General features: G+C 48.9%; 1 protein-coding gene across 1 annotated transcript in view; it reads right to left on the reverse strand.

Moving 5' to 3' along the window:
• ZNF236 (zinc finger protein 236) overlaps positions 1–18,274 on the reverse strand; it is a 68,183-nt gene extending 49,909 nt beyond the window's left edge. Inside the window, exons 1-6 of the mRNA XM_052660330.1 lie at positions 18,220–18,274; positions 8,504–8,646; positions 7,170–7,334; positions 2,469–2,647; positions 1,667–1,791; positions 1,192–1,364 (exon numbers count right to left, since the gene is read on the reverse strand). Of these exons, the coding sequence (XP_052516290.1) occupies positions 1,192–1,364; positions 1,667–1,791; positions 2,469–2,647; positions 7,170–7,334; positions 8,504–8,646; positions 18,220–18,274 (840 nt within the window). The remainder of the gene's footprint in view (positions 1–1,191; positions 1,365–1,666; positions 1,792–2,468; positions 2,648–7,169; positions 7,335–8,503; positions 8,647–18,219) is intronic.
• Between the last annotated feature and the right edge of the window lie 804 nt (positions 18,275–19,078).

Consider the following 19,078-nt stretch of genomic DNA (forward strand, 5'->3'; position numbering starts at 1 on the left):
CCCAGGGTCCCTGGGCCTTCGACAGCAAACAGTTTTTAAAAGCAGCTTCCCTGCATACGAGTTCTCAGTCTGCTTGTAAACTATCAGAACTATGTAAGCTTTTCTTCATTTTACTGTTACCTAAGGATTTACCAAGGGTAAAATTAAAAGATATACACTTGCTTTTAGGACTGTGGTATTTTTCATCCTCCAAAGTAAGTACATAAAATAAATGACCCATGATAAGAGTGTTTGTGTTGCTTGAGTACCTCTTCATTATCTCCAACTAGACTAAGTAAGACACCCAATCACGGCAGTTAATGAGAGCGAAGATGAACCGGACGGAGAGAGCTACTTCCAGAGGCTGACAGATCAGCATCATCTGGAGGCAGCAAAACACGGGAACATCGGTTTGGCTGAAATGATCGGTTAATGTGCAGTATGGAGGCAAATCCTCTGGCCAGGGCTATGCAGACAGAAAACGTGAGTGGGGCTGTACACAAGGTCAGCTGTGCCAGCACAGGAAAACCCTTCCTCCTCAGGTTCACCTTGTCTTTCAGCTCCTTACACTTGGAAGCGCCCGTGTTTTGGGCTCACTAAAGGCATGACAGAACGTTTACGTTCAGACTGATAGACCGTAACTAACAATGGTATTAGGATTATTTTCAAACGTTTACTCATCAAAGCTATAATATTGTTGGTAAAAAGACAAAAAACAGTATATTTCCATATACGCCAAAAAGGTTCACATGTTTTATATATACACATATATATTCATGTGTATGTATGTACTTGTCTAGATATATACATATATATGTATTTTGGGGAGCTTCTTAGGTGGCTCAGTGGTAAAGAGTCCACCTGCAATGCAAGAGAAGTAGGTTCAACCTTGGATAGGGAAGATCCCCTGGAGGAGGGCATGGCAGCCCACTCCAGTACTCTGGCCTGGAGAATCCCATGTGAGGAGCCTGGCGGGCCACAGTCCATGGGGTCACAAAGAGTTGGACATGACTGAGCCCAAACGCACGTACTTTTTTAAACAGGGTTTGCTCTGCACAAACCCTTTATCTACATTTAACAAGTAGAGTTCCTCGGGCTCACCCTTCACTCCGGGGGCACCTGTGCAGCCTGTGACGTCTGCACTCCTGTGAGGACCTCCCCGCTCCACCCCAGCCTGCCCGTCACAAGCCTACACCCCGGGGACACGCTCACCTCGGAGTGAACCCTCTGCACATGGGACTGGAGGTTCCCTTTCTGAGAGAAGGCGGCGGGACAGAAGGCACAGGCGTGGGGCTTCTCACCCGTATGCTTAATCATGTGAGTCTGCAGCGCTCCTTTCTGGTTAAAAGCTTTTCCACATTCGCTACACTTAAATGGCCTTTCACCTGGAGAGGGAGAGAGATGATCAAAATATGATTCCACACTGTGTGAGCATCTGATGGGTTAAGAGAAATACTTCTTAAGTTACCCAAACTCAAGACCACACACCTGCCCCCTCCAGGCGGAACGCCTCCCTGAGGCCGCAGACCCACACTACCACCACCTCCCCAACATCGCAAAGGAGCACCGCGGGCCTCCGCAAGCTGGAGGGAAAGCCGAGGCCCCAGTCCAGGCCGGGCAGGCTCCAGGCCACAGTCTGGCCCCCAGGCCTCGTCAGAGGTCCTCCAGAAGCCAGCACACCCCACACCTGTGTGTATCCGGACGTGCCGCGTCAGCTGGCTCGGCTTCTGGAACGTCTTTCCGCAGTGCGGGCAGGAGTATGTGAAGCTGCTCCTGTCGATGTTCCTGTTGTATGACCTGGTGCCGGCCACCCTGGGATCCCGGAAGGAAAGCATGCGGTAAGTGGGGTCCCTGTGATCCCACCGCTTCAGAACCAGAGCGAGCTTTAAGGAGAGATCAACCACACACACAGGAGCGAGAAGGCTCCCACCTCCCTGGCCCTCAGCCGCCGCCCTGCGCCCTGGCTCTCCCTGCTCCAGCCCCCAAGAAGCAGCCTCGCCGCATCCTGAAGGCTGGGCAGAAACCTCCAGCCTAGGCTTTCTCATCAGCAAAACGGGGACCACAGCAGTACCCTGGCATGAAGGGCGGTCTGTTAACGATGAAATGAAGTTTTACGTATCTGTTTGCAGACACACGAAGCACAGTGTTGGACACGTGCAAGCTCCATGTAGTACAAATAAACCAACTCACTAAAAAGGGTGCTAACCTGGCCCTGTGAGTCCACTCTACACACCTTCTTACCTGCCCATTAAAAGTGTACTGCCAATACCTTGTTCTACAGCTGTTCTCATTGTAATCCAGCTAAAAACTTCTACCCTCAGTCTGACGTTTCATTTTTGACCTCATCTGTCCTACTGCATGACACGGACCACAGGTTATGAAAGCCATCCCAGCACCACACTCCCGAGTCGCCCTGCTCCTGTTCCTAAAGCAGCGTACCAATTTTTCATACATGGTATAATTTTCTTTAGCCGGGGAAGGCTTCCCACCTGATCTTGTAGTGTGTCTTCATGTGCTCCTTGAGCTGTGAGGACGTCTCGAACTCCTTCCTGCAGGCCTTGCAGGTGTGACTGCGGCTCCCGGCCAGCTCCTGGCGGTGCTCCTCCATGTGGATGGCCAGCTGGCTCTGCAGGGTGAACTCATCCCCGCACTCAGAGCAGATGAGGTTCTAAGGGGGAGAGAACACCTGTGAGCACGCGGACATGCCGGAGCCTCGCTGCTTAAACCGCTGACATACGCAGTGCACCCTCCTGGCGAACAAACACCGCCTCGCCTCTCAAAAGATACACTGCAGGGTCTGAGTACAAGGATACAAGAAATCACTTCTTTGTTGACAGAAACACAGGCAAAAGGATGAGAGAACACTACAGCTTTTGAGCAAAGTGAGCTGCTTCAAACTGACTGCTGGTTAATGGCACTTTGTCCATCTACGCTGTGAAAACTCTGAAGCAGGACTTGGACACCACAAAAAGGTCAAGAAAGAATTTAAATTAAGATGATAGTTTAATAGACTTCCTTAAAACAAGCTGGCAGCTGGTAAGTTCCTAAATGGAAACACCTATCATTCTTTCTGTCTGGTTTATATAGAAGGTTCATCACAGAACAGTCAGCGGCTGCATCCAGACGTGCCTGGCTGAGCACCTGCGGGGCTAGCATAAGACACACACAGGATCTCAAAGGCTCGCTGAAAAGAAGGTAAGGTGCAAAGCAGCACAGCAACTTCTAATGTGCGACTTAAAATACTTTAGCCGTATTTTCGTAAATATATTGAAATGTATTTCATTCTTTTGTTCTGACTTCTGAAAATACAGCCAGGGTCAGTTTTAAACCACGAGCAGTGTCTCAGTCAGGACAGCGCAAGCCCCGGTGTTCTGAAGCTGGGCCTCGGCTCACGTTAAGGCCCTAATCACTAGCCATGTGCACCTGAGTGTGCTGACCGCCCAAGGGGTGTGAAACAGTGGGGACAGCAACACCTGCCCTCCCAGGGCTGCCACAGCCAAGTCCAGAGACGCACGTGAGTTGCTGGACAGCGTAGGAGTGCCAAAGCGAGGCGTTCCATAATGCCGCTAGGTACCTGTCAGTGCACATAAACTGCTGTTTCTGCACAACAGAATGCAAAGCTATCTCTTCCCACTAGACTTTCTTCTAATTTCCGCACCTGATGGCCTCATGAATGCACAGAAACCTCACTGAATGAGGCCGTTCACTGACACTACTCAGCGCGTCCTTTGTGGAAGGGATGAAGCTGAATGGGATACTTGGAGTAATCTAATGACTTCAACTTAAATGACTTTTAAGTTAGTGTTAATATTTAATAATCTAAGGAAATAACGAACTGCTGTTTTCTTAGTATCTTGCTGATAATAAAGAAATTTCTTTCTTGCAAACTGTCAAAAAATTTTTTAAACCATCTAATAACAAAACTTGTTGCCCCCCTTGAATGCAGCGGCGGGGCCACGTGTACCCTGACTCTGCAGGCAGAACACCTGCCCTGCACCGACGACTTACAGTCGCGATGCAAACCGTGACTTTCCATCCCCATTCCCAGCCCTGTTCTTTATTTGCTCTGGCTCAGATCCACCCTCTTTTTTTATGTACTTTTTTTTTTTTTACCAAATGAGCAGGTGAGTACATTTCAGGAGATATCTACGTGGATATTCCTCTGAAACTTTCCTGAACTTTCTGAGTAAACCCGGGCTTGTGTACAATTAGCTCATGTGGTGAAAGCAGGACTGAGTACACGCTGAACCACAACTGACATGGGCTATCGGACGGGAGGCTTTGTAGCTGCCGCCACATCACACCTGCCAACCCCAAGGGGCCTGGATGGGCCTCCCATCCTCCTGGGTCCCGGGCTCTTCCCAGTGGGAGCGTGAGGCCTGGAGGGCAGCACACAGCCTGTCCACTGCACTGCGTTTCCTGCGGTCAGAGCCCCTGCTCCTGCCTCCTGCAGAGGCAGGCGGTGCTGGGTGATGTCAGTGACCGCTGAGCAGCCAGCAGACTGTCAGGGAAACGTGGTGTTCTTATCAGCCCCCATCTGTCTGAAGATGAAACTTTTAAAGTCAGAGTATGAGACACGATAAACAGCAACCACCTTCAGGCTCCTCGCCTGTAACACCTGCCCTTTCTGCCCCCTCCCGGGGGCCACCCTGGCCCTTCTCTCGCGCCCCTGGGCACCGGTGCCCAGCGCTACCCTCACCTCTCCCAGGCTGTCTCAGGAGCCCTCTGCCCTGCCCACAGGAATCTGCCTCAAGGTGCTGCTCAGTGCTCGGCAGACACCCCAGCCACCCCACAGACCCCTCCTGACCCCGGCGGCAGGCGCCCCTCTGCATAGTCCCCCGGGCTCGCGGCAGGGCCGGCAGGGGCCCTATGCAGATGCACACAGAACCGGGGGAGGGGAGGCCCACCTCACAGGGCCCCCGCCGCCAGGCTTCCCGCACGGCTGACCGGCCTCGAGCGCGTCAGAGCACTGCAGCCCTCCGCCAACACCCAACTCCCCACTCCCATCACACATGGGTCCCAACTGAACGTCGATGCCCACGGCCACCCAGCTGACGGGCGCTGTGGGCACAGCCCATGCTCCCCTCCCCGCCAGCACACACACATCAATTCGCAGCAGTGATCCCAGCATTCCATGCACACGATCCTCGTGTGTGTGTGTGTCTGTGCTCGTGCCCCTGGTCAGCTCAGCTGCACGTCCCGAGGGCAGGCTTCCTGTGCCCGCAGCCCCCCAGCCCCTCACTGAACAACGCGAGGCCGCACCACCCACGCCCAGCCCGAGGGCAACCCCACAGGCCAGGGCAGCGGATGCCACGTAGCACTGCGGGGGCCGAAACAGTAGCCGAGGCTCAGTCACCCGAAGAGGACAGCACGGCACGCCAGCGCTCGGTTGCGCTCACGGGGCGCAGAGGTCCGTGTGTGCACTGACCGCCCCCAGACGAGCTGCTCCTGGGAGAACTGAGGTCATGGGCTGAAGGAGACTTAACTCTCTACCCTTCTCTCTACTGTCTGAGTCTTACTATTTGAACTGACTCCCGCTATTTTAAAATACCATATTAAACCCTTTCTGCCTTTTGTAAAGAACACATTGGCCATTTCTGGACAGTGCTACAGCTGAGTGAGACAGGTGGGCCTGCAGCCTGCAGAAGGTACAGAAGGGCACACACTTTCTAGAATACAAGGTGGCATTCTACAAAGAGCGTGAAAAAGCCTTGTTAATTCAGTAAACCCAGTTGTATGACTCTATCTTAAGGAAATTTGCATTATTTATAGTACTGAAAAAGGATAAACAACTTAAATGTTAAAAATAAAAGAAATGATAGAAATATCATGACACTCTATCCAGATGCTAAAGACTTTAATAAAGCAATTTAGAATAGCAGTGTGGGGGGAAACACTCATGATTCACGAAGCGAGCGAGGGAAAGATGCATTCACAAATATGAAAGGGACAGAGCAGATGACGTGACAGGATATAACTGCACTGAAACACTGTTCCTAAACAAACTATTACGGAAGTCTGTGCATACCCCCCCAAAAAGCCAGAAACAACACACCTGACCCTTGAAAAGCATGGACGTCTAGGGCATCGACCCCACAGGTGAACATCCGAGCGTAACTTGACAGCAGGCCCTCCACGCCCACGGCTCCCCACCCTTGGTCCCGGCACCACCCAGTCCTGTCGGACGTGTTTACTGGAAAGCTCCACGCGCAAGTGGATCCGCACAGCTCAGGCCCACGCTGCTCAAGGGTCGGCTGTGCGTGCGCTCTCTCACTAGTGTGACTACTGGTTCTTTTGCTTTTGTTAATCTTCAGTTTCCAACTTTTTCCAAAATGAACGTGTATTACTTATACAATAAGATTTTAAAAGATAAAAAGAAATTATTTTTATAAAAAATTAAAGACGTAAAAAGAGGACACAAACCTATACATGATGTACAAACTCAGTTTTCAGGATGCAGATTTTACATGTGCAATTAAATATTGTATGTTTTTCTGTCTCAAGACAAAACCATACCAAACAGTTACCTGTAATTAGGTACCTGGGTGGCTGAATTAGAGGTGACTGCTATCTTCTCTTTTCTACATTCACATGTTCCTGACTGTTCGTGGTAACAACGCGGGGCTGACATTTTACACTTCACGTAAGCCCACCCACGCCAGCAGCAGGCGGGCCTCTCTGTGCATCTGGGCCGCGCACCCCCACCATTCTTCACTCCATCTCAAGACTGTTCCCTTTCGGACTGCTACTGGGGGCATAAACTGCTTTGGGTCTTCAAGAATTTCCTCTCTTCTCCCAAGTGCCCATGTGTCAGGGGATGCTGGAGCCAGGCAAGGAGACTCTACCGTCTTCAGAGGCAGAAAGTTCACTTGCGGCCACCCAGAATCCTACACAAGCTAACTTCTGTTAAAGAGAAAACGGGGGTCTCCTCCGCCAGCCACTGTGGATGAACTTTGATCCTCCGAGTATACCACACATTAAAAAGTCTCGCCCTAAGCTTCTGACATGACCGGAAAACAAACAAATGCTTTCAGGGACCTGGAGACTGGCCAAGGTGAGTTTCTCGATAATGGACTCCGTGACACCTACACGAAAGACTTTTTCAAACTAGTTTAAACCTAAAAACCTCCTGACCCAAGATGAGATGCATTTTAAAAATCAGTGAACAAAGTATAGGCCAAAATAATTACCTCTTCCTTTTCATGCAGCATAACATGTGCTTTGAGACTAGCCACTCTGGAGAATTTCTTGTTACACACGGGACAAGTAGGATCCTCCCCATTGTGGGTACATTTGTGAAGGGTCAGGTTGAACTCAACATTAAAGGTTTGGGGGCACTGGTCGCATCGATGTGGCTAGGTGGAGAGAAAAGTCGAAAAGCTACTGAAACACAATCTTTCCACAATAAATGTCATTCAAACATTAGCAAGCACCATAATCCACAGATAAGCTTTAGAAGCAACTTTTGAAGTCCTTCTGGACCTCAAGTCAATAAATCCAAAATTGACATGGGAAAGCTCCTTACAGAATTTCTCAAAGCAGTATACAGAGACATCACATTTGTGTAGAAAATTATTTCTAATGAGAATTGCTGCATATAAATGTACCAGAAAGTAACCTCTATGAAAGCAAAAGTGAGACTTCAACTTATTGGGTAGGACTTTCCCCCTTCTTTTTATGACAACTCCATTTCTGTAAACAAAATCACTTCAAACAAAGTAAGTAATCATAAAAACTCTCACTGGATTGTCACACCGCTGCTTAGCCCCACCTAAAAATTCCCCCAAATGGAAGGTGTTCGAGCACTTACTTGTAGAAAGAAAATCACTGGTATTTCTCTTGGAAATAGACCCTAATGGGTTGGGATTTTCAGATTTTCCACCTGAGAGAAACGCCCAGTGGGTTCTGGTGTTAGCAACACATGGTCACAGATACAACATCAACACTCGTGCCCAGAGGGAGGCTGGAGCTGCTCACACCCTGCCCTCCAGAAAAGAGCACCCGGGCACCAGTCCCATCTCAGAAGACTCACTGGCTTAGGCGGCGCCAGCCCAGAGGGCTCGGCGCTCACTCTCTTCACGGGGGCTCAGCTGCCACGTTCCAACCGCCCTGACACATCCCACCAGAGGCACTAGAGTTCAACCCCTGTGTACCAGAGGGTTGCTGCCTGCGGAAATACGATCTAAAATAAAATACCTCAAATTCCTTAAGATGCAAGACCATTTGAGGGTAACACTGCCTGCCAGAGAAAAAACACATCGAGACGTGGGAAACTGAACCTACTGAAGAAAGTCATATTTTAAGATTATTTCTCTGTCCACTCACAGAAAATTTCATTAGATTCACTAGACAAGCTCTCACTTTATCTCATCACCTAACCGTGGCTAGAAACACAGCTTAAAAACAAAACATCAAAATCTTCATTTACATAATACAAAATGTAGGAATAAGAATGAATGCTGATTTGACAGTTCCTCCAGTTTCAACGCTCACATTTTCCGACATCCTTTTTATAAATACATACCTTGTCATTTCGCTCGTGATCCCGCATGTGGCGTTGAAACTGGGACTCTTTTGGAAAAGATAGCAGACAGATTTCACATTTATGGAAGTTTGGAACTTGATAGTCATAATTAGTGTTCTCCGCATTCAATGTTAAAACTCCATCTATAAAATTGCATAAGTATAAACAATAAATACCAGTTGTTATTCTCAGCACATAAATGAAACTAAATTATCCTGTTACTGTTTCAAAACCACATTATGTCAGATTTATGAGAAATTTCAGATGAAATGAATGATACCTTAAATTTCTTAAAAGGACATGTTTTTACGTTAGAAATGAGACATGCTGTGATGACTGAGACAGAGATGACTATGCCCAGGGTTTTTAGAAACCTGAAACTAAACCCCCGAGGCTTGATACCCACTCAGCAACACACAAAAGCCATCATATTTCTTAATACGCCTGCCAGCTCAATACTGTTTCTAAGTCACAACAAATCAGGAGGCACTTGTCCTCTTAGTCACTGTGAGAGTTCGTCAGTAATCCAGTTTCTTAAATCACTCAGCAAACAAAATGCTAGTAGGAATATAAAAGCTAAGTCACTAATTCAATCTACCTCTGAAAGCTGCGGCAAAGCAAGATGAAGTCAAGAGGTAAAAACTGTTCTCTCTCACAGCTGTAGTTCATGAGGTTTTAAAGGACTGCAGCGCTACGGACAACCCTCAGGCTCCACTGTATGCTTTCTATAAACTCATTCAGGTTAATAGCTATAAATTTAAAGTGTTTAGTCCCTTAGGCGTGTCCGACCCTTTGCGACCCCGTGGATTATAGTCCGTTAGGCTCCTCTGTCCATGCAATTTCCCAGGCAAGAATAGTGGATGGGTGGCCATTCCCTTCTCCAGGGGAACTTCCCAACCCAGGGATCAAACCCGGGTCTCCTGCATTGCAGGCCAAACAAGAATAAACACGCAACAATCACAAAAATTTAGAAGAATGTCATGAAATAAAGATGTCCTAAATCTCTCCAAATCTTGAGAGTAAGTACTCTAAGTCTTATAATTTGGGTGCAAATACATAATATATATTAACTATACAGAGACAGAAATATGTTACATATAACTCTCTATATCCAACTTGACCTCAAATAGTAGAATTCAGAAATTTGGAGGTAGGGTAACGGGTTAATTTTAAGACCCCACGGAGCGCAGGAAAGCCTCCGGCGCGGTGAACGTGGCACTCGAGCGCGTCCTCTAGACTTCTGTGTCCCTCTTCTGAGCAGACGGCCTGGAGCTCCCGCCATGGCCGACAGTTCCCCCCCGGGAAACAGCAAAATCTGCCTGAAAGCAAGAACCCCGAGGGCGGGAGGCGGGGTGAATCGATGCTGGAGGCAGAGCAGAAGCAGATGGAAAAGGTGGACAACAGCTTCAAAAACTCTCCTGGCAGATCCTCAAGTAAGGCAAACTCCAGCATGGAGAAACACTAATGTTAACTCCAGAGACTGTAAATTCATTCATAAGCAAAATGGATTGACTAAGGGAAAGAGATTCATAACTTCTATTTATTCTTAACTCTATCCACATCCTATCCAAAGCCCATACACTCAAAATCTCTACACTAAACTAATAGCAAAACGTTCTATGACTCCTCAGGTCCAAAGAAAATGATTGCTGGGACCACATTGGAAAAGCCTGTTACGGGAAGAAACACTGAAGGCATGAGTGAAATACATGTTGACAAACGTGTTTTAAGAACTCAGTAGCCAAGTCTTTTAACCTAAAGGCTGAAAACGGTATTAAAAAAGCCCCTAAATTTAAATTTCTAAAATGCAAAATTAAAATGCTCTTTCAGGACACAGAATAAAACAGTTTTCATAGCCTCTACGTTGAAACTACACTTATTATGCTATCTAAAACTGAGAATTAAATTAATTGACTGCGATTGACAGATAAAACCCTAAGGGACAAAAAAAAAAAAAGATATATTTAAAACTGAAAAATGATGCCATTTTGCTTATGGATTAAGACTTTTCCAGAATTCCAAGCAGTGCACCCAGATGCTCCCCTCACACAGACACGCCCACCACTCTTCAACTGTTCGCCCGCCTCCTCCAACTCTCCAGCAAAAGGAAACAAAAACTGATCAGGGAAGACCAGAAACTGAGCACTTCACTCCCTTGAGAAAACCCTGGAGACGAGTTTGAAGATCAGGGTAACTCTATGTAAACAGAGACTCTAAAGAGCACATGAAAAGAGCTGTCTCTCCACCACCCCAAATAACAGAGGGTCACAGAGCCCTGCACATTAAACAAGACGCTGCTTCCTGCGGCTGCAGCGACAGACGCGAAGGAACCATCCAGGAGCGCGGCCGTCTCTCTAACATGCATCCGTGCCCCTCAACACCCTACCCGTCACCCCATAATCATGCCATTCCGTGACTACCCAGAGTCAGGCCTGGCTTGTGACGAAGGGGACAGAGAGCTGGCTTACACGCTGCTCTCCCCTGGAACAGGCCCGTACATCAGGCCGGTCCGCTCACCTTTCCAGCAAAGGTGGTCCACATCCCCAACCTGAAAGGCCAAGGTTCATCTCTTCTACACAAAATGCCTGTGATGGGACACCAGGTTCCCGCAAGGCCTACTGCATTCTTAGCGTTCCCGGGATTTAACTCAAATTTGCATCCCCTGACTAAAACTATTTGGTACTGTGCATTTAAGATCTCAGCTACCCATAAATTCTGATGAGGCATTTTCAGTTTCTAAAGTAACTTCGCCCCAAACTTTTAACCTGATTTTATTTTGTTTTGAATAAGAATTTTCCCAAAATACAGCTGAGCTCCCTTATCTTCTGCTCTCAACAGGCACCTGCCCTACTTCCCTTTTTCCATCTTTCCCTACATTCCTCCAAGAACTAGCCCTCTAGCCATCAACTGCCTGCCCTCACCGCATCAGCCTCTGACACCACAATGCTCTGTGAAGTCATCAACAGACCTCTGGGAAGTCTGACAGTCATGACCCCTACTTCAAACCACTACCGCCTTAGCTACTCTACCATTCTTTCCCTCGTTTCCTTTAAAAAAACAAAAAATTCTACTTTCTTTTCTCCAGTTTTCTACTCTTCCTCCCATGTATGTCACCATTCCTTTGGGCTTTTAAACTCTGAAGTGCTTGGGCCCACAGACCCTTTCTGCTTCGTCACTGCATCTCCAAATCTTTGCACAGGCCCTGGTGTATAATGTGTGCCTTATAAATACCTGCTAAACACGTGGAGATTAGACCAAAGCAAATGACTTTTTGGTCTCTTCACATTAGTTTGAGGCTTCCAGGACCAGTATGTCTATTTCCACTTTCAGCCTCACTGACTCACGCCCTCCACTCGTACCTAACTTAGCTTTAACACCCTTCCAGCTTGTCAGGTATCCACCAACTGCTCTTCTTCTGTATGGATACTGTTGACCCTTGAATACCTCAGGGTTCAGGGGTGCAGATCCTCCAACAGGCGAAAACCCAGGTAACTTACAGGTGGCCGTCTATATCCATGGTTCCTCTGAATCCATGGATTCACCAACCACGAACATATGATACTGGAGTATTTACTACTGAAAACAATCCAAGTATAAGTGGACCCACGAGCTCAGACCCACCTGTAAACTTTGTTTCTAAAGAAAGGATTTAAATTCATGTAGATGTACATTCAGACATACATGTACATTACCCAAATTTAACAAAACCACAGAACATTAAAATGATGGCAAAATAAACCCCTAGTTATCTACGGCCTCACCTTCCGGCTAACACACCAAATTCTAGGCTCAGGGTCTGAACACAAGCGAGCTTTTCCGAGAAGGATTCAGCCCTGCTGAGTGTAACGGCCCTTATGACAATGGAAAAGGTTAATTTCTAGACATATACAGCCATTCTGTTTTTCATCTCCGCAAATGGACAGCTGATGGCAGCGCTGCAGCAGCGCAAAGCAGGGCCACAGAGCGTTGTGCAGGACTGCGAGAGCTCAGCCTGGGAAGAGTCCCGGTTTCCAACGGGCGGTACCTGCCCAGGACACGCCTTCTTTACTGTAAGGATCCGACAGTAGAGGCGTCCACAGAAGGCAGGGGTCACAGGGCACAGGCCAGGAACAGCAAAGAACGCCGGATTGGGGGTCATGAGAGCGGTCTCGAGGCAGCCGACCATTAGTGAGGGTCTCTGCAAACTACCACATGTTTGCATGCGGCCCACTCACAGAACTGCTGTGAAGATCCAAGTTACAAAACAAGAAACAAAACACAGCTTTCAACAAGGTGAAACGCACGTCCAAGAGGATGGTTAAAACTAAAGTCAGACAAAACCAAGGACTGATGAGGATATGGAGTAGCTCGAAGTTTCGTATGCTGCGACAAAGACTGACATCGGAAAACTGACCAAAAGCAGTCAGACCTAAGAAGATATTACCAATGACTTCACCTAAGAAAGTTCAACAAATGGACAAGGGTAATCTAGGTTGTGCGATACCAGGACAGCGGTCAGTCTTACATGGGTACTGATCAGATGGAGATTTCTAGAGTGCTGTAATGTCTCATTTCTTAATCTAAGAAATTACATGTATAATCATATGAATTATTATTATAACCTATATAATCTGGGTGCTGATTATATGAGAAAGCTCATGTGAAAATTCACTGAACATAATTTTCATTCTTGTCTGTATGTTATATACCAACATGAAGTTTACTCAAAGTAAAGTGACAGAATATGCAACTTTCCTTTGTATTCCTGTCTTTCCTTCCAGACTGGGGTCAACTAACCAGCATCTAGCCTTTCGGGTAAACTCGGCTTCATAGAACACAGCCACACTCGTGGGTTTACGTATGACCACGGCAGCTTTCCAGCTACAACAGCAATTCTGAGTTATAATAGAGACCTTAATGCCCACAAGGCCTAAAATATTTACCATATGGCCCTACAGAAAAAGTCTGCCAGCCCTTGCCCTGGCCAGGAAACCAGGACTCCACATCCGCCAGCCATTACTACTGCAATCCCTGGAATGGCTGTGACCTTCCAAGTTCTGAAGCACCACAGTGACGTTCCAGAGTGATAAAGGCATTCAGGGCTGGTATACACTATCCCTTACCTTCTACAATAAGTAGCCTTCATATTTACTTAGGCATAATCTCTTTAAAACTAAGACCTCCATCTTAGTCACTGCATAGAAAGACTGGATGTTCCCCTAAATAATAATTTTCAGAAAATTAACACAATAAAAGCAGTTCTCTCTGCGTTTCACCATTCTGCCCGATACCTACGTATGTACTTCATGCCTTTTTACCCCACCTGCTAAATGTTCTCTGCCAAGTATTTTCAATCAATGCAACAATGAGCATTAGGAATTAATAATGATTAGCAATCACATATTTCCTAAAAGTGTGCAGAGATAGTGTTTTCGTATGACAAGCATACCACCAGCAGTTTGTAAGGCAATCTGAGGTAGTGTAACAAGAACTCACAATTTTCCTGGCTAGGTATTTACTTTACAAAGTCTTATGGTATACTTGAAATTTAGATGAGGTACTAGCACATAGACAGACATAAGGACCAATGGAACAGAATTAAAGGGTCTAGAAATAAACCCACACCACCCATCACCAACTGATTTTCAAAACGGGGGCCAAGACCATTCACTGAAAAAACAGTCTCTTCAACAAATGTTATGGGGACAAATGGACATCCACATGTAAAAGAATCTATGTGGACCCTCACTCCACACCACACATAAAATAACTTAAAATGGATCAAAGACTTCAATTTAAGGAACTAAAGCTATAAAACTCTCAGGAGGAGATAAGAGGGAAAAATTTAATGACTATGTAGTGATGATGAGGCTTACTTCTTTACTTATGGCCTGTGCAGTGCTTAGTTGCCCAGTCGAGTCCAGCTCTCTGTGACCGCATGGACTGTAGCCCGCCAGGCTCCTCTGTCCATGGGATTCCCCAGGCAAGAATACCGGAGTGGGTTGCCATGTCCTCCTCCAGGGAATCATCCCAACCCAGGGATCAAACCCAGGTCTCCCACACTGCAGGCCGATTCTTTACTGTCTGAGCCACCAGGGAAGTCCACTTATGGCCTAAAGCTAATTATTACCTTAAGAAACATTTTTATGCTACCAACAAGGGATTAATCTCCAAAGCATGCAAACAGCTCATACAGTTTAATCTAGGAAAAGCACAAAACAAAACAAAAAAAAAAACTCAACCAAAAAATGGGCAGAAGTCATAAACAGAAATTTCTCCAGACATAAACAGAAATTTCTCCAAAGACATACAGATGGCCAACAGGCACATGTAGAGATGTTCAATGTTGTTAATGATCAGAGAAATGAAAACCAAAACTACGATGAGTTATCACCTCATACCAGTCAGAATGACCATCATCAAAAAGTCTACAATTGCTGGAGAGGGTAGAAAAGGGAACCCTCTTACACTTGGTGGGAATATAAACTATGGAGAAAGTATGAAGGTTCCTTAAAAACTAAGAACAGAGTTGCGATATGATCTTGCAATCCCACTCCTGGATGTATATCCAGAGAAAACTCTAATTTGAAAAGATATATGCACCCCAGTTTTCCTGCAGCACTATTTACAATAGCCAGACGGCCATCAACAGGAGAATGGATAAGGAAGATGTGATACATACATAAATATATATATATACACATACGTACATATATATACACATATCATATATATACACATACACACATATATAATGGAATATTACTCAGTCATAAAAAAGAATGAAAGAATGCCATCTGCAGCAACATGGATGGACGAACAGATGATTATACTACGTGAAGTAAGTTGGAAAAAAACAAATATCACATAATATCGTTTATATGTGGAATCTAAAGAAAAAAAGATACAAATGAACTCATTTATAAAACAGAAATAGACTCACATAGAAAACAAACTTATGACTATTAAAGGGAATGGATGCGGGAACAAACTAGGAATTTGGGATTCACATATACACACTACTATATATAAAATAAACCACAAGGACCTACCATATAGCACAGAGAATTCTACCCGGTATCTTGTAATAAACTATAATGGAAAGGAATTTGAAAAATAATGTGTATGATAATCACTTTGCTGCACACACGAACCTAACACATCATCATAAATTAGCTATAGTTCAATATTTAAAAACTGTTATCGACATTTTTGAGCAGGCCGCCTCCTGGTCATTTCTGGAGGTTTCAGCTCTGACATCGCTTTCCCTGGGAAGCCTGACTTCCAGCGGCTGTCATCTGCTGCCATGAAGTGTTCCTGCCATCGGAGGACACACACTGTCCTGGGAGCTAAGGCAGAGACCTTGTCTGTTGTTAACCCTTGCGCCCCTAGCCCTCAGCACAGTGTCCACCTATGACAAGAAGGGCTTTAAAATACTTGTTGAAGAAATGAGTTAACCCATATGCAGGGCTTTATACTGATCACGGCAGAACAATGCACTGCACACTTTGGACTCAAATGTAGATTCAAACTCAATTCTGACACCAGCTAGGTGCACCTTCCACATCACTTAACCTCTCTGAGCCTCATTTCCTCTATCTGTAAAAATCCCCACCTACCTTCCAGGTTTTTCTTAGAATAAAATTCACAATGTGTGACACCAAAAAACAAACAAAATAATTTCAGATCATGAAAAACATTAAAATCGTAAATTGTTAGTGCAGCGGTCCCCAGATCTTTTCGTTTCAGGACATTCTTAAATATCAATGAGGACCCCGCCCCCCCAATCCTAACTTTATATAGGCTATACCTATCGACAGCTGCCCTACTAGAAATTAAAACCAACAACTTTTAAAACACTCATTCACTGAAAAATAAATGTATTACGTTAACAAAAATATTTTTATGAAAAACATACTCTTCAAAAGCAATAGGAAGAAGTTTTCACTTTTGTAAATGCTTTCCAACGTCTGGTTTAATAGAAGACAGGAGGCTCCTCACATCTGCCTCCGCATTCTCTGTTGTTCCTGAGTGAAATTCAGAATATGAGGCCTCTGCCACCTTGACTACTGCTGAGTCATCAGTTTTGCCCCCAACAGCCCGTGTACGATTAGTGCAGATAACCGAGTGAAGACGTCCAACAGTCTTAGTACTACTAAGAAAACATCTACCTTGCAGACCCCTAAAAGTGTCTCCAGGAACTCCCAGGGGTCGGTGAACCACAGCTTCAGAACCACTGTGGTACAGAATGGCTGATGGGGGCGCCATTCACTTTCAGAAAGGTCTGAGGAGGCTACTCCTAGGAAGCTGAAGCACAGGACCCGAAGACTGAGGCAGGGTTGGGTGCTCAGAATAGGGGTGCGGAGACACACCAGCACCTTCAACGAACAAAGGGCTGAGTACAAGGGCAGAGAAAGGAGAGTCGGACAAAGGCCGGGTCAATGAGGGTCCTGCCCGGCGGGGATCTTAAATTAGAAGGTTGAGAGACCCTTCGGATAGTTTGAATCCGGATGTGGCCATCTCATTTACGTTTTCGAGAGCTGCCTCAGGCTGACAGGGGATGGATTTACAGGACAGGACAAGCAGAGACCAGTCAAGGCTCTCACGGAAGCCAAGGCGATAACCAGTGGGCCAAGGAGTCACCCTGGAGAGGGGGGAAGAGGGAGGCCAACCGAAAGCGCGTTTCTGAGGAGACGCTACAAAGCCATGGGCTGTCTCGGAGAATAGGATAATTACTCTCTTTAGTTTGGGACTTGAAATGCCAGGTGAACAGGGCGTGATGTCACTAGTTTGACGGAAAGGACTGTTGGAACAGGAGGTCCCAGCCTCATCCCAAGGCAAACTGTGTCCTTTCTCTCCACCCTAAACCTTTTTCCAAGTAGCTAGTTGAAAGACACTGCACTTTATTTTCTGCAGAAGTCGTTGTCAACAACAAGAATCAATAAACTTCACAGAATAAGTCCTGAAGACCTCCTTCCAGACCGCGTCCGGCACGCGCGCGAGCTCCGGCCGGTCAGGGGCCGCCCCGCACCTGTGCGGGGGCCGGCCCCGCGGGTCTCGGCCCGGGGGAGCGCCCGCCGCCGGCCCTAAGGGTGCGCCCGGCCTGCCCTTAGCCTCTGAGGCTGCGGCGGGCACAGCGGGACCCACGGCTCGGCCGCGCTTCCAGAACGCCGTCCTCCCGCTCCTCAAGCCCGGGCCCCCGGGCAGCGCGGGCCCGGAAGGCGGCACCCCCGGGCGCCGGCCCCGCCGCCTCGGCCCCACGTGTCAGCGGGGGCCCCCGCACCGGGCCCCCTGCCGCTGGGGCCGCCCGCCGCCCCGGGGCCGGCGCCTTCTCCTCAGAAAGGCCTCCCGCGGCCCGCGGGAGCCGGGCCGGGCGGGCGGGGGCGCGCAAGGAGGACGGAGGAGGGGAGGGCGGCGGCGCGCGCCTCGCCCCCGGCCCCGCCGCCCGCCCGCGCGGCCCAGAAAAGTAGGCCCAGCCCGGCGGAGGGGCCGGCCGCGCCGCGCCGGTATCATTCCGCCCGCGCCCTTCGGCCCGGCAGTCGGGCGGCGGCGGCGGCGGCGGCGGCAGCGGCTGGCGCCTGACGCCGAGGGGCGTCCCCCCCCCCGGGCCCCGGGCCCCGACCCGGCCCGCCCCGCCGCCCCCGGCCCGGCCCGCTCCCGGCGCCCCCCGCGCCGCATCCGGGGACTATATTCGCGCGGAGCGGCACAGCGCGGCCGGCCGGGCCGGGGCCGCTTACCGGTGTCGCCGCGCGCCTTGCTCTCCTTGGGCTTCGGGGGGCGGCCCCGCGGCATCGTCGGCGGCGGCGGCGGCCCACCCCTCGGCCGCACACACACTCACACACATACACCCGGCGGAGCGCGCACGCGCGGGGACCGGCCGCGGAGGCGCGGCGCGCGCCCGGCCGGGCGAGGGCGGCGGGCGGGGCGGCCCGGGCGGCCGCCGAGCCCCGGGCGAGCGCCCGCGGGCCTCACGGCGGAAAGACGCCCGAACGAGCGGACGGGAGAGCTCGACCCGCGCCAACTTCGGCGGGTTCCATGGCCCGGCGGGCCGCGCTAGGGGCGTTGGGCGCGGGCGCGCGGTGGGGGCGGGGAGCGGCGCCTTGCGCATGCGCGCTCCGCCGCTCGGGCCTGGGCGGACGGAGGGCAGCGGGCGCCGGGCGTAGGCGCGGGCGGGCGGACGGCCTGGCGGGCGGGTCTCCCGGGGTGCTGGGCAGCCGAGTTCACCCGGCTGGTACGGCCATCGGTAAAGTAAGTGGGGGAAATGCGTGTCGGTCGCGTCCGACTCTCTGCGGCACCCTGGGCTGTAGCCCGCCAGGCTCCTCTTGTCAATGGGATTCTCCAGGCAAGGATACTGGAGTGAGTTGTCATGCCCTCCTCCAGGGGATCTTCCCGATCCAGGGATCGAACCCAGGTCTCCCTCATCGCTGGCGGATTCTTTATCGTCTGAGCCACCACGGAATGCCAGAGTAGGAAAGGTGCCCTTCTAAAGGGCAGAGGTGGTGAGAAGGAGCTTTTCAGGTGGAGGCAGGTAAAAGAAACCGGCCAGCCATGGCTTCTGCCTGTGCCTTTTGCTTGATCTCCGACCTGTGTGTTGAT

The sequence above is a fragment of the Budorcas taxicolor genome, chromosome 22 (assembly GCF_023091745.1).
Source record: "Budorcas taxicolor isolate Tak-1 chromosome 22, Takin1.1, whole genome shotgun sequence".
NCBI lineage: Eukaryota > Metazoa > Chordata > Mammalia > Artiodactyla > Bovidae > Budorcas > Budorcas taxicolor.